The sequence below is a fragment of the Passer domesticus genome, chromosome 6 (genome assembly GCF_036417665.1).
Source record: "Passer domesticus isolate bPasDom1 chromosome 6, bPasDom1.hap1, whole genome shotgun sequence".
Taxonomy (NCBI): domain Eukaryota; kingdom Metazoa; phylum Chordata; class Aves; order Passeriformes; family Passeridae; genus Passer; species Passer domesticus.
The window spans coordinates 56,401,252-56,417,114 of NC_087479.1; the positions used below are offsets into that span (position 1 = coordinate 56,401,252).

The following is a 15,863-nucleotide window of genomic DNA, read 5'->3' on the forward strand; positions in this document are numbered from 1 at the left end:
CAGTTGTGTACTACCACAGATATCAAATCTGGAGTAGCTGAGTGCCCACTTCCAGATTCTTGTAGCTACTGTTACACAAAATTGAATTCAGCTGCACCCTGGAAATTGCTTTTGAAATGTCTTTACAAACAGAGAAAAAGACTTACCTACGATAATATTCTTCTCATGTTCCAAATACTTATATTTTGAAAACCTCAACACAACAGGAATTATATAAAGAATCCTTATTTGACACATTAAAGGCACAATGTTTTAAATTTCATTACTGCTTCCTTGACTGTGTGTCACAATTTCTGTAAAGATCAGGTTCTTGTGCTGAATTGGGAATGTCTTCACTGGGATGAATCCATTGTTTCCCTGCCGAGTTTGGTGGTTTCAGTTTGTAGCCTGCTAAAAAGTAGGAAATTCAGCTTAAAAAACAAATAATAAACAAAACCCCCTCGTTCTGCAATCTCTGAGCAGGAGTGAGCATGGCACAGATTTCCCTCCAAGCCAGCAAGGGGCCTCTGGAGGTGCCAAGAGGAGCAGGGAGCACATTGCCACAGCCTGGCAGAGGAGGCTGTGCCCATTCTTCGATTACCTGAGCTGCTCCCCTTGGGTAAATATTTGCCTTCAAGTCAAGGGAAGACAGAACTGAAAAAGGATATTTTGTACACAGGAGCTTGACAGGCACAGAGTGGTCATGGGGAAAAGGCACAGAAAATCACCAGGTGAACATTTCTCTGGATTCCCAAGTCAAAACTGCTGCTGGTGCAATGACTGAAATCTGTATTTTATCCACACTCTAGCCATACTTTATCTACACTTCATCTACCCTCTATCTGCACTTTATCTACCCTCTCTCTACCCCATATTTACCCTCTATCTGCCCCATATCTACCCAAATCTACCCTCGCTCCACCTGCTATCAGGTAGCACACCCAAAGCTCTGTCTCACCTCTCAGCTTGCTGGATTAGCACACTCACTGTCACGTGTAGTTGTAACTGATATTGGAGATTTTGGAGGAAAAGAAGAGAAATTTTGCTCCATTGTGAGAAATGGACTTGTAAAAGATTTTTTAAAACTTGATTGAAAGTTTGAATGGTTATGTATATCTGTATATAAATACTGGGATAAAGTGTATTAAGAGGACTACAGAACAGAGATGGCATTGGGAAGAGAGAGATTAAACAGATTACATCTCTTACATCTCACCCTTCTATGAGACTAATAATAGAATAAAATCTTTTGAAACACCTCTCAGTTACCCCATCTTTATAAAACTAAAAATCTTCCAGCACTCCATGTCTTTGCCTGAGGTAAACAACACTGCAAAACTTTACAAAGCACATTTGGTGACTCAGAAAAAACCCAAACTACTGCAGATTTGTAGGAATTCCTTTTATTACTCAACCTGTTTGTCAGCTTTAATATTACCCTGCTGAAGTTTTGGAAACTGAAGCCTTGCAGATGCACAGGGCACACACAGGCAGACATGCACACGTGGCATGCACACCAACAATTATCAGGTAATATCTTAGCTAGAAATGGGCCTGTGACTTTAATGATATTTTCTCCTCTGTACGTTAAGTCAATGACCTATTTAAATATGTTGGCAGCAATTTATATGCCTTGTGACTTTATATTCGACAAAGAAATACTGTGTTTTGTGTTATTTACATTAAAAAGACATACAATGTAAAACTTCACCTTTGTTAAAAATCACTTTATCCTAAGTATTTAAATTATTTCACGTTTCAAAAGGCACAATTATGTATCTAATGAGAACTTCCATTCAGTGTTACTCATAATACAAAAAGGGAAAAAATGTTTGAGACATCAATGATAATATTTTAAATATGTTGGCAGAGGAAAGTAGATGTCTTTTTTCTTCACTAAACTGACAGTTCAGTTCTGAAACTTTATTTTGAAAAGATTTAAAAAGGATTTGTGTCTTTAGAAATAAAAAATATAACAGGCATATCTAAAAAATATAGAAGAGAAAACCTGATTGTTACTACTAATGAAATAGCTGATGACAAAATAGTAGTCTTTTTGATTTTGATCACAAAAAATAAACTGGTAGTGACAGGATATGATGGATAGATTTGACATCCTGGCAAATCACTGTCATTGATTCAATTATTCTAATTCAGAATAAAAGCTGTATACAGTATGTGTTTATGCTACAGTGGAGTTTTTTAAGTGATTGACATTCATCATATTAGTTAGACAGTTTTAAAAGCTATGTCTTTGTTTTACACAGCGTTGTCAAGAAAAAAATAAAGTAGAACCTGGATTGCAGAGGGGAAAAAAAAAAAAAGCAAACCACTTTCCCAAGTCTTGGTTTTCCAAACCCATCAAAATATGTTACCATTATTGCATCCTATTAACACGTTCTTTGAAGACTCAATTTCACTCCAGCCATGTAATACACTATTATAAAGACTAAATTTTGAAACTGTAATGCAATGTTACAGCTGGGTGGCTTAGAAGTTCTACAGAGAAGAAGATATTACCTTTCAAAATGGAAGTCAGCCTCAGAAGAAAGAATGCAAACCACTTTAATTCCCAGGTCAGCTTTGCTTCCCTGTTCCTTTGTTTGATGAGAGAGACACAGGGAAACGTGCAGAAGAGTTAGGAGTTCACAAATTGTGTATCTGAGGGTACAAAAGGCTGAATTACTTGTGTATTCTGCCCTGCTTTAGACCAGCTCGCTGTGATATCCTTCCCCCAGCTCCAGTGCACTCTTCTGGTTTCCCAGCATTAATGTAGCTGTCGGTTTGAATTTCCATCTTGAATTATGTCTGTTGACATAATTTCATAGTGCTGACTTCAATTGTTTAGGATTACTGTTTTGAACTACATAAGGAAATCAATTCTTTCCTCTCTGGTTAGGAAATTCCGTTCAAGTGCATTTTAATGCATGTAGTAAGCCACAAGGCAAAGTAATTATCTATAATATATTCTGATTTAAACACCCCCCATCCTCAATTACTGGCCTATTAGAATAAAAACTATCTTATATATTACAAATTTGTTATAACATATTTAATAAAACAAGGTAGGGATTTCCTGAAATTTAAGAATGGTGTTTCCATTACAGAAATGAATGTTTTTAAAAATGTGCAGTTTTGCTGTTTGAATAACACATGACAACGAATTTCTTAGTTCCATTCCTTTATTTCAATAAACCCATTATTGATACAAAATATTATATGCAAGTATATAAAAAATCTTTTGGGAAAAACATCCCTTTATTTTCAATGTAAAAAAAAAAAAAGAAAGGGTAATTGCAATTTTTTGTATTTTAAGTAAAGGAACAAAATACTACCTGTTTCCAGTGGAGCAGAACAATGGCAGGACTCAACAGAAAAGCAAAACCCAAACAAGACCAAATTTAGTACAGAGAAAGAGAACAGACACAAAAAAAAAAAAAAGAAGAAGAAAAAAAGAAAAAAAAAGGCATCATATGACAACACGTATTTTTAAAGACTGCTGGGTCAAATCATTAAGAAAAATATTTATATAAGTCATTAACACTCCTAATGAGAGTGTCAGCTGAATGTGAGTGAAGCTGCTAAGCAGAAATCACTAGAAGTCCAGGTGCTTCTCGCCGATGGCCATGGCGCCACATCCTGAGCTCAGCAGTTTGGCGGATCCTGCCAGATCCTGTTTGCTCGCGCGGCTCACTGTGTCTGACAAGTCTGGAGGCAAATGCAGCCGCTGTGGCAGGAGGTTTTCAGGAGGGGAGAGAGAGGGAGAGAGGGAGAAAAACATGGAGAAAAAAAAAGATGAATTCGTTTTGCACGGCGCATTTCGAAATGTTGTCTTCTCCCTGACTGATCTGTGTTTACTTGCACAAATAAAACACTTCCCTGACACTCTTCTAGAGAGAAAAAGACTTATCAGCCTTAATATTCTTCTCATGTTCTAAATACTTATATTTTGAAAACCTCAACACAACAGGAATGATATAAAGAATTCTTATTTGACATATTAAAGGCACAACGTTTTAAATTTTGTTACTGCTTTCTTGACCGTGCGTCACAATTTCTGTAAGGATCAGGTTCGTGTTTTCAATATATTTGATTCTGTAAATTGGAATAGAATTTTCCTTACGAAAATTTTCTAAACAAAATAAAAAAATTGTATAATTTTTTGTATAAGATACAAATTTTGTATTAAATACCTTGCTCAAGGTATTTAATTATATCTACGGGCATTTTCCCTTTAAAAACCAGTGTCTCCTCTGCATGTCAACCTCTACATCCAATTACTTGATTTCTACAGCACTACGGTGTAAGTAGAGTTTTATTTTAAATATGCACACAGGGTGACAAGAGTCTGAAAAAAAATTAGATTGATGGTCAAAAGATGCAGAGGGCTCACCCTGGCTGCACATTATTCTGCTACATGTTTCCTCCTCAAATTCTACTGGTGGTGGCTAATAAAACCAAGCAGTGACAGTAGTTGCATTTGTAGAAGGCAATCATACATGTTAATCAAAGCCTGCCCTCCCCAGTGAGTTGTAGGAACATTAAATGCAGTTTACAGAAGGGGAAACAGACCGAGGTTACATGGCTGCCCACAAGCACATGGTCCTTGTACAATAAATCTTATTTTCCAACTATGGCAAAAATATTTCCACCTTCCCTCTGAGGGAGACATATAAAAGACATGACATTACCATTTAGCTTTTGTAAAGTAAGGTGAAAATTAATGTAAAACTGAGGCTTTTCTTGGTTAATGACTGGCTTGCTTTTGGACCCAAGCTGGGTCAGATGAGACAGTTGAGCATCTTCTGCACAGTGCAATAATTTATGAAACTGGTACCATGGAAGGAACATATTTCTTGAAAGATTTAGTAGGCAAAGGCTAAACTGGGTGGTTCCTTTAAAATGCACACACTCCTAAAGGGAACAGGAGAACAGCAGTGGCTGCAAAACTGAATTAGGAGGCTCTGTGAGCTATCCTCATACTCATCTTTTGCTACATTTTTGATTTTATCACACCTAAACACTGCTTCCTTTTCCTCAATACTTTTGTAACTTCTGCACCATAACAATTCAATTAAAAAGCATAGGAAATCTTTGAATTTTCAGTGAGCTGCCTGCAGAATTCTTGCTGGCTCTGAGGCTGTGCAGCTGGGTGTAACTTGAGAGATGCTCCCAAAGGCTTCCCACCATTGGCCACTCCTGGCTGTGGGCAGCACTGGCAGAAGAACTGTGCTGTTATTTTCTCCAAGGCAAGGAAATGCATCAAGTAATGCATGAGGAGCAGGAAAGCCTGTGCCCAGGGCGAGATGCCATAGCCCAGTGCTGGAAAAGGACAGAGGTGTGTATTTATTGACAGTGTCTTGCCTGTGAAGCACAACCCACACACCTGTCCTGTATTTGCAGGGTGCCCTGATGAAGGGAGGAATGCTGAATCTGACTACATGTTCTCAGAAGGCTAATTTATTATTTTATGATGCTAAATTATATTAAAGAATACTAAACTAAACTGTAATAAAGAATACAGAAAGGATACTTACAGAAGGCTAAAAGATACTAATGAAAACGGGTGACTCTCTCCAGAGTCCTACACAGTTTGGCCCTGATTGGTCATTAAGTCAAAACAATTCACATGAACCCAATGAAACAATCACCTGTGGGTAAACAATCTTCAAACACATTCCAAAGCAGCAAAACGCAGGAGAAGCACATGAGATACTAATAGTTTTCATTTTCTCTGAGGCTTCTCAGCTTCCCAGGAGAAGAATACTGGGCAAGGGGATTTTTCCAGAAAATATGACGGTGACACACCTGTAAACACCACACAGTGAGTGCAGCTCTGAATTTCAGCTGCATTAAACCAGTGCTGTGGCAGAGAATCCTGCACCCACTGCTCTGCCCTTACTCCAAGGCAGGTTAAGCCTGGCTCTGGCTGTGGCTGATGATGCCTCATTTCTGCCTCAACACATCGCACACAGGGCACCAGCCTTTCTCCTCTGGCTGCTGAGCAAAAGGTCTGCTGGGAAGAGTCAAGGTATGACTAGGGTGGTGTGGGAGGGGATGTAAGCACTGAAAAGCAGAGAAGGAGAAGCTGGGAAGTACAGGGGGGCACTTGGCAGATCCCTCAATCTCATTTTCTTTCTGAAAAAGTGCACTGTACTTTGCTGTGGGCATGGGGGTGTGGGAGGTGGAGAGACAAGTGAATGAATCCCACCTTCTCCCGCTCCCTGCTGGCATCTCTGTCATGAGGAGCAAACAGAACCAAGACCCAGCAAACTCATCTCACTCAGAGATTAAATATCCCTGGCTAAATATCACAGCCAGGGAACCACTGCAAACCCTGCCACACTGCCCTGGGCTTCAAAGTGTGGTCAGAAAACAAACAAAAAAATCTTTCATGTCAATGCTGTGTTCATTTGCTAATATTTAGTACAAAATAAAGATGTCATTTTAGAATATATACAACTATATTTTAAATATAAGTAAATATATATTTTACAATATATACTACTATAACAGTATATATATAATATAAATATACTTTAAAATATATAGTACTATAATAGAGTATATATAACATTATTATAATATATATGATAGATATAATTATATATATAATAATATATATCCTTTCAGAATATATACTACTATAGTGTGTATATATAATTATATATATAATAATATATATCCTTTCAGAATATATACTATTATAGTGTGTGTATATATATATACTTTAAAAATATATGCTACTATAATGCTGTCTATTTACACACCACCCTGGACTTTAAACTGTGGTCAGAAAACAAAAAACATCTTTTATGTCAACACTGCGTTCCTTTCCTAATATTTATTCTAAAAGAAATATTTTAGAATATATATTAATATATTTTAAATATAAATAAAGATATACTTTCAGAATATATAGTAGTAGATAATAGTATATATACTATAATAGTATATATATAAACATATATATATTTTTAGAATATGTACTACTATAATACTGTCTATTTCAGAAAATAGACAGAAGAATGTCTAAAATTTGCCAAGATTTAGATGGGAAAAGTAAAAAAGTCAAGATCCTTAGACTGGATGTTGGAAGTGAGATAGGCTTTTACAGATGTATTGTTTTTGATACAGAATTTCATTATACAGGCCTTACACTCTCCTTCCCCATCTTCTTCAGTGAGGAGGATGCACAGTGCTCATTTAGTGACTGGCCATTCCTTAGTGACTGGCTAGCCAGTATTGTATTTTCTTGTCACTGTTTACTCTGAGCTTTGCTGACATATTTATTGTGCACTATTCAAACCTTGCTCTGAAGACAGAATGGCTTTTCAATAGCACATGTCAGTATATAGCACTTGAATGCTCCACAAATACCAACTGTGTTATTTTCCTAATATTCTTGGGAGAGAAGGCAGGAAAGTTACCTCCATTTCAGAGGCAGGGAATTGAGGCACATCAAACACACGGCAAAAGGTGTCTCCTAATCTCAGACACAGAATCTCAGGCAGTTAGGAGCTGCTTTTCCAGAATGTTTAGCGTTTTACAGAATTTCACATGTGCAAATGCTAACTTCATTTGCAACTGGGTGCTTAGAATTTCTTCAAGAATCCCCAAGTCAGGCACTTAGAAAGCAAGAGACACAAAATAAAAGTATTGAAACAAAAATGCTGTTTTGAAGCAACATGACCACACAGAAGTTCAGTGGCATTAGCAGAGACACACACCACACCTTCTATGTTTAATTATGAGACCATGCCTCCTGCAAGCCTTTCCTCTACAATCCATCCCTCTACAATCCCAACTTTCAAACATTATAAAAAATTGCTGGTTCTCCAGGAAGCACATTTCACTGCATCTACCACATTCATCCTTAGACCAGACCTATTCTGAACAACAAACCACACCGGAGTCCTTTGAAAGCAGCTGAATATTATCCTGTCATTAAGATCAGAATCATTGGACACACACATGTTCCTTCCCTGCACAGGTATTTCAAATTATCATTCCTTATATCTTCTGTGTGGACAAGTTTTATGCGGGGAGTTTTTTTTTTTTTTTTGGTGTGCCCATATACAGGGCTGAAAATAATCCTAATAAATACATTAACACCTTTTAAAAATATTCTAAATGTTAAGCCACAAACAAAGAGGAAATTCATGGCATGGCACTATACAGACATCTATAGGTTAAGGAACTGGCCTTTAATTTTGGTACCAATAAGGACATTTTGGTCACTTGAGCTAAGGCAGTAAGAGATGCTATGAACAGGCTGTGATCTTCCTGGAACACCAGCACCACATTTTCACAGATATTTGCTGGCCACAGAGAAACAATCACATTTAAAGCCCCAGTTAAACACAAAATGTTTTCTGGTGGACAGACTTCTCTGCTATGTCTGAGGCTCTGTCCTCCATCCCTTTCTAGCTCTCTTTCTCTGATCAGCCTGGCAAGAATCAGGATGATTTTGCTCACATTGGCAACCCCAGTCCTTGCCCAGGCCTTCCATCCCACAACTGCTTTTCATGCCAAAAATGTCCCTTCTCTGGTAATCTGCAGTCCCCAGTCTCATCTTTCTGCACCGAAGCTCTTCATTCCTGCCCCTGGCATTCCTGCATTTCTCCTGCCTCTGTTTCCACCTGCTCCTGTTCCTAAATCCTCAGTTCAAACTCAGCACCAGGCTCCCCTTCCTTGCCTCCCTTGCTCTCACAAACACCATCTGTGTTATTTCCCAAATATTATTGTGAGAGAAGGCAGCAAAGTTACCTCCATTTCAGAGGCAGGGAATCGAGGCACATCAAACACACGACAAAAGGTATCTCCTAATCTCAGACGCAGAATCCCAGGCAGTTAGGACTTGCTTTTCCAGAATGTTTGTTTGTTCTCCTTCTCCTCACCTTTTCTGGATGTGTCCTCCTTTCCCCTGCTGGCACTGCTTCCCATTCCTGCTTCCTGCCCCTCTCCCCAGCCCACACTGTGGACACATGGCTCCCCTGCTCCTAAAAGCAGGAAAACACCTGGAGAAGAGTCAATTTTAATGCACTGAGTGTGCCAAACAGGTGGGTTTTCACAAGACAGCAAAAACCCATCCATGGCACAAATGCTGGACATAAAATTGGTTTAAATAATTTAACATTCTCACTAAAATATTCCAGAACCACAAAACTTTCTGTAGCCGAGAGCAAGCTGGCAGGGCAACCATATTTTAAGGCAAAATGGCCATAATGTGGCAAAAGTAAATGTGCAAGTGAAAATAGGATCCTATAATCACCCTCCTTGGGATAACTTAGAAATATATCAGTTGAAGGTAAAGTTTATCAGTGAAATAGTAGGGTATTTACCAGTTTATCAAAGGAAAGTAAAGTTCATCAGTGAAATACTAGGGTATTTATCAGTTTACCAAAGGAAAGTAAAGTTTATCAGTGTTTATCAAAGGAAAGTAAAGTTTATCAGTGGAATACTAGGGTATTTATCCATTTCTCAAAGGAAAGCAAAGTTTATCAATTAAATACTAGGGTATTTACCAGTTTATCAAAGGAAAGTAAAGTTTATCAGTAAAATATTAGAGTATTTATAGTTTATCAAAGGAAAGTAAAGTTTATCAGTGAAATACTAGGGTATTTATCAGTTTCTCAAAGGAAAGTAAAGTTCATCGGTGAAATACTAAGGTATTTATCAGTGTTTATCAAAGGAAGGTAAAGTTTATCAATGAAATACTAAGGTATTTATCACTTTGTCAAAGGAAAGTAAAGTTTATCAATTAAATACTAGGGTATTTATCAGTTTATCAAAGGAAAGTTTATCAGTGAAATACTAAGGTATTTCTCAGTTTATCAAAGGAAGGTAAAGTTTATCAGTGAAATACTAGGGAATGCTGGAGTAAACTCCCTCTGTGCAAAGGTAATTGTGTATCTGCATCATTACAGTGTGTTTAATTACATGATCACAAAATCTTAAACTCAGGATCTACAGAATCAGACTCCTAACTTTCATTCAGTGGCTGAAGAAAAAGGCAATGATGGAGCAGGGCAGAGCCGGGAAGGGGCTTGGTGGGAGTTTGGAGCTGTTTTGGGCACTCAGGAAGGCTTTGCAGGGTAGGAACAATTCCACTGAAGCCAGCTAAGCACACAGCTTTAGGGCATGCATTACCAAAGGAAAACAGTTTAGACAAAACTTATTACATACTTTGTGTCTGCTCCTCCCTCTGCCTGAAGAAAACTTCTAATTACTTTATTTGTTCTCAGCTGGGGGAAAAAATAACCCAGGCAGAAGTGGAAGATTAGATGATGGAAAAGGACAGCTCAGAAGGAACACAGAGCAATCAGTGAGTCCAGTCCCAGCACAGAAGGGCAAATACTCACTGATGGTTTTCTGGGATGCAAAGATCTACATCATGGCTTTTCCAGGAGCTTTCAGTGGGCTGCTACTTTTGGTTTACATATTAAATAAATATTATTTATTAGTTATTTTAAAACAATTATTTAAATTATTTATTTATTAAAGAAATATTTATTAAATAATAGTTTTGTAACTAAAGAATTAATTTTATTAAAATAATTGTATTTTTAATATTATTTAGGAAATAATATATATTTTTAATTTATTTAAAATAATCCTGCTATACAAAAATACTAGCAAGTGCTTTTGCCAGTGTCTCTTACTCTATCAAGGGGATTGTTTTAGAGAGGGCTACAAAAATCACATATTCTGTAAAATGCTTTAAACAATGAAGAATACCACCATTTTTTAGCAACAATGTGATAAGCAGACAAATGTGTATTGGCAGAAATCTGAACCCCAAGTAATTCTGTACATTAGTTCAACTTATATTTTCATACCTATTTTAAGTGTCATACTGTAGCAAAAAAACCCGAACATAATAACATGAGTGTTGCAAAATCACTGAATCTCATTAAAAACGAGGTGATAGTTTGTCCTTCATTTGATTCATATTAATTTCACTGAAGCCAACCTTGTGGCTCTGTTAACAGTTACACAAAGAGCTTTAACAGCTGGGCCCAAACTTCCCAAAAATCTTTACAATTCATTTATTTGGATCTTTGGCCAAGAAAAAAAAAAAGAAAAAAGAAAAAAAGAAAAAAGAAGCTTATTAGTCTAGTATGGCTGCAGCCCTGCCTTGGGGCAGGGAGATGGGTTAATGACCTCTCCAGATCCCTTCTACTTCCATTTGCTACAAGTCCATGAAGACTGAAGTCACCAAAGCTGAAGGGATTTGGTTCAGGGGGAAGAGGGGGGGTGGGGAGAAGAATTTTAGGAATGCTGGGAAAATGAAAGATGCAGACTCTTAGTTGGGGAGCTTTATGTCCCACTTGCTTCTCTTTGAAGCAGAACTCTCCCCATCCCCAAAAGCCCCCACAAGACAGATGCTTTGCATGATGTTTTCCACTTCATGTCTATTTATTATCACCTAACTTTTAATTACCAGTAGTAATTTCTACCTTTGGGTTTAATGTAAACACAAAGATGTGCAGGTACAAGACTAAATTTCTTCTAAAGAGAAAGGTTTTTCTCAAATATTTGACGTGGAAGTTACAAGTTTTGGGTTCTTCTCTAACTAAGCTCACAAGTTGAGGGGCACCAGATATCTGTATTCTGATGAAATTAATTCTCTTTTATAGGACATGTGGTCTACTGGAGTGACATATCACTTATATTGGCATAACTTTGTAATTATTTACATAGCAAAACATTGCAATGAAAATATACAAGAATATTATTCCTGCCAGACAGTAACACAACTTCTGAGTTCATATAAATTCACTTCTCAATGGCTAAGCAATAAGCACTTGGCCACTGAAGACATTAACAGCTCTCTCAGCAAGGAACAGAAAAGCCATTCCAACTGGCCTAGGCCTGTGTCAGGCAGAAATCATGTGGCTGCTGTCAAATCTGGCTCACAAATAATGATGGGGTCTCACAAACTGCAACATTTAGCTTGTGGAGAGAATGGAGCCAAGCTATTCTCTCATAGCTGCATTTCAGTCTCACACAAACTCTTCTTAAACCATTCACTATGAATATTTTAGGTTCATGTTACATTTTGCTCAGTATTTTAACAAATTCAGGAGATAAACCAGTTGGTAACTATTTTCTATACAATGGACATGAGCTCAGCTTCTTCTCGTTCTGCTACATTCATTAGCACTACATCACCATTTTCAGATCATAGGAATAGATACATTTTCTAAACTGGTCTTAAAGAACAAAAGACCTGACTTTTAAAACGAGCATTCTAAAATTTTCTACATTTCAGGTAACTGTGATGGGTTTATGAGAAATTACAACCATATCAACTCATGTTAAAATGATCACATCTAGCATAGGCAAGTCCTATTTATTTATTTTTTTAAAGCCATCATGGTGTTAACTATTGCTAACACCAGGTGTTGAGAGAAGGCTTCCAGTAAGAATAACTGAGAAATAAACTTCTACCTGCATAAGTCTGTCTGCTGAAGGACAGATAATACCACTGAGAATACTTGAACACAATTCTAAAGCTCTTATTTTCCACCACTTAGAGAATGTAAAATAACACCAGGGCTGCTCTCACTTTCACTTCATCTGCAGAACAGTGATGTTTTATTGTGGGTTTCCAATAGCACAAACAAATTATTTAAACAGTATTTTTAAGGACATGCAGCAAAATTAAAAACCATTAATAAACCTACTTCCTTTAATGATAGATTTTGCAAAAATCCTTTTAACATTCCAGAACACTGAGCTTTCCAGTGTGTCTGCTTTACAGAAGGGATATGATAATATCCAGGAGAATTAAATTCAAACCCTGCTGATTTGTTTGGATGTGCCACGTGGTACTGCTTCTGTTTTCTGACCAGAAATCTGGATTCCTGAGTCTGACTTTAAAGCTTGGTTTTATAACACTGGCTGTCATTCAGAGATACCTGCTTGTACCAGTACACTTCAATTCTGCACACGTTTGTGTGAAAATGCATCCCTGGGGTATTTTGGGTGGCTGAAGAAGTTCCAGTTCCAGACTGAGTAGAGATGGGTGGGTTCATGGATGTGCAGCTCCAGTCATTATTTTCAGTGTCAGGAAAGGAAAGTACAGACAATTGTCCAAACAAACCCATTCCAAAGAAAAATTCCAACAGGTGGATTTGTTGCCTGTGAAGGGACTCAGGTGGAAGATAAAAATACAGAGCCTTTACCTTCTAGCTGAAGTCTCTGGGTAATGAAAAAGCTCCCTGTCTTTTAAAAAGGGTTGGATCCATCAGTAATGGTTATAGGCTGCCCAAGGACTGCAGGTGTTCAACCTCTTGTCTGATCCAAAATTCAGAGAAACCCAGATTGTGGTAATCTCACAAGCAGAACTGGGCTAAATACTTACACTATTAGTAATACTGATACAGCTTTCAGCAGGCACAAATGGAAAGAATGTCCCTGTCTGGAAGAGTTTATGGTCTGAATACACAAAATGGGTAAAAAGGAAAACAACAAAATATCAAGGCAGAAGGAAAAATGTCATGATATAAAAATACTGCATTAATGCTTTATTAAAGGGTTTTTCCCCCTCTAACTAAAAAAGTAATGTTCAGAAAGGTGAGTGAAAGAGAACAGCCATAGGGAAAGAAATTAAGTAACAAATGGCTGAAGAAAAGATGGGAGTGATGAAAGGGAAAGATGGAGGCCAGGAGTTCATATAATCTAGTTCTATAATCTATAATATAATCTAGGCATGAGATTGAGAATATATTGTTGAGATTGGAATATATTGTCTAAATCCTGAAAGGAAATACTGTTCTAAATTCAAGCAGTAGTTCATGAGTCTGATGCTATCAAGGGCATTTCTGCTGTGGATCTGCTCTTTTTGCTGGAGATCTCCTCCCTGAGCTTACGTAAGAGCAGTGTGGGCCCCGTGATGCAAGCCTGGGTAATTCCAGGGCTCTCAGGACAGCCCGGGTGGATGCTGATGTTCATGTCACATTCTCTTCCCTGATGGATTCATTCAACCTAATTGCAGCTGTCTACAAGTCAGCCACTCAGCCTAAGCCACATTTTAAATCAGGGTGGGATGAACCCTCCTTGGCCATATCTGCTGATTATTCAGGAAACCTGAGTGACTCCCTTATAAGAGGTCAAGGGGAGGAATTCAGGCCTACAACTCCGTGAAGCTTCTCATTGAATCAGTGCCTGCAGTGTGTCTGCTCCTTCTCTGAATGGCATTGCAGCACGCCACGGAGCACAGATTTCCTGTCACACCACAGATGGTTCACTGGAAACGTTCCAGAGCTGCTGGTGATGCCCACGATGCTCTACAACAACTTGAGTCTCTCTACTGGGAAGCTTGAGGAGTGTTGGAGGCACTTTTTTTTTGTTTGTGTGTGCAAACAAAAGCTGTGGATGTGGGGAGGAGGGAGAAACAGCATTCAGAGCAGAAGCATCTGTTCCAGGATTACAGTGTTACTGTCACCCTTGAAAATCTGAGCTAAATTGAAAACCTCAACAAATATTTGAGTTTGCATCCAAAACTATCTAAAGTTCACTGTAATTTGCCAGGCTTCTGTCTCAGCTCCTGTCACGTTTCAGAAAACTCATTAACACCCTCCTTTAAAAGCCATTACTGAGGGTGTGCAACTGCACTGAATAACTGATCAAATGTATCCTGCCTCTTGATAAAATCATCCAGTTCACAGAAACTCTTCACAGAAAGGCTCTGCTCCAGGACAGCTAACCCACACTGGCAAGTCTCCATTCCAAGAGCACTTCAATGATGGTTTGCCAACTCAAAAAGTAAATGTTAGCTGGGGAGGGGTGGGGGGGTTTATTGTTTTATAGCAGGAACAGCCCTGCGCTGTGTATTTACTTTTTAAAGTCAGCTGGAATTAGAAACTTTCCCGTGCTAGGCAGCTCAGCGGGGCTGGGAAGCATTTCTGGGCGTTCAGACCTGGAGCACAGGCAGCCCACGGGAGGATTCCCTGCCCCTGCTCCCTCCTCCAGACACAGGGCTGGCTCCTCAGCTTGGTGCAGGAACATATTGCACGACCAGAACACAACAATTATCACATTTGTAAAGCTTCAGGGATAGGAACAATTTAATAGCTTTTTGAAGCAGGCTAATTTTCTGGAGCTTCTTATCCTTTTTTTTTTTTTTTTTTAAGTATTTTTTATTGTTTTGCTTTTCATGCATGGACAAGCTCTTCTTTGCTACAGGTATTTTTTTGGGTCTGCTTTGCAGGATTGTTATGAGTGGAGGAACACAAATTATTCAACCACCTTAAAACAGTGAGAGAGAAGTGAAAAAGGGCTGTGTAAGTGCACACTACTGCTACTAAGCTCTCTTTTAAAAGCAAGTATCATTTAGATAGATAAATGTATTGCTGGCTTATAAAACTCTGCACATTTACAAACAGATAACCAGTTTATTTTTGCAGCTTTTCATATGCTAGAAACTTCAGCTCTCTAGTGGCAAATGCCACGGGGAGACACTTCATGCTAAGGCAAAAAGCAGGCCAGAAGAGGGAAAAAACAAAAGGTATTTCTACTATCATGAATCCTGTTCGGTTCCTGTAACTCCCAGGTAAGGATGCAGACATTACATAATTCATATTCTAATATCTCTGCAGCACTAATCCCCTGTGACTCACTTTAAAACTCCAGGTAACAAAGCCTTTTGTAATGTTACTTCCAAATAACCTTTGGACTTCAGAAACCCCTGAAGTGTAATTTAATCTCTGTAATATTGGCTCAACCTGTTTTTGCTACGAAAACTCATATTTTTATTCAGTGATTGATATTACTTATTGAAAGGAGAGAAAAATTGCAAGCAGTCATTCTGCGCACCCTTTGGAAAACTCGTGCTTTTAAGGAACTTTAAATGCAGAATGAGAAGGGGAAAGGTT

General features: G+C 38.1%; 1 protein-coding gene across 2 annotated transcripts in view; it reads right to left on the reverse strand.

The window, feature by feature from the left end:
- Positions 1-3,149: 3,149 nt before the first annotated feature.
- Positions 3,150-15,863, reverse strand: part of ELP4 (elongator acetyltransferase complex subunit 4) — a 135,343-nt gene continuing 122,629 nt past the window's right edge. For both annotated transcript variants that reach the window (XM_064426005.1, XM_064426004.1), the window contains exon 10: positions 3,150-3,706. In XM_064426005.1, coding sequence (XP_064282075.1) covers positions 3,575-3,706 — 132 coding nt within the window. In that variant the 3' untranslated portion in view covers positions 3,150-3,574. The remainder of the gene's footprint in view (positions 3,707-15,863) is intronic.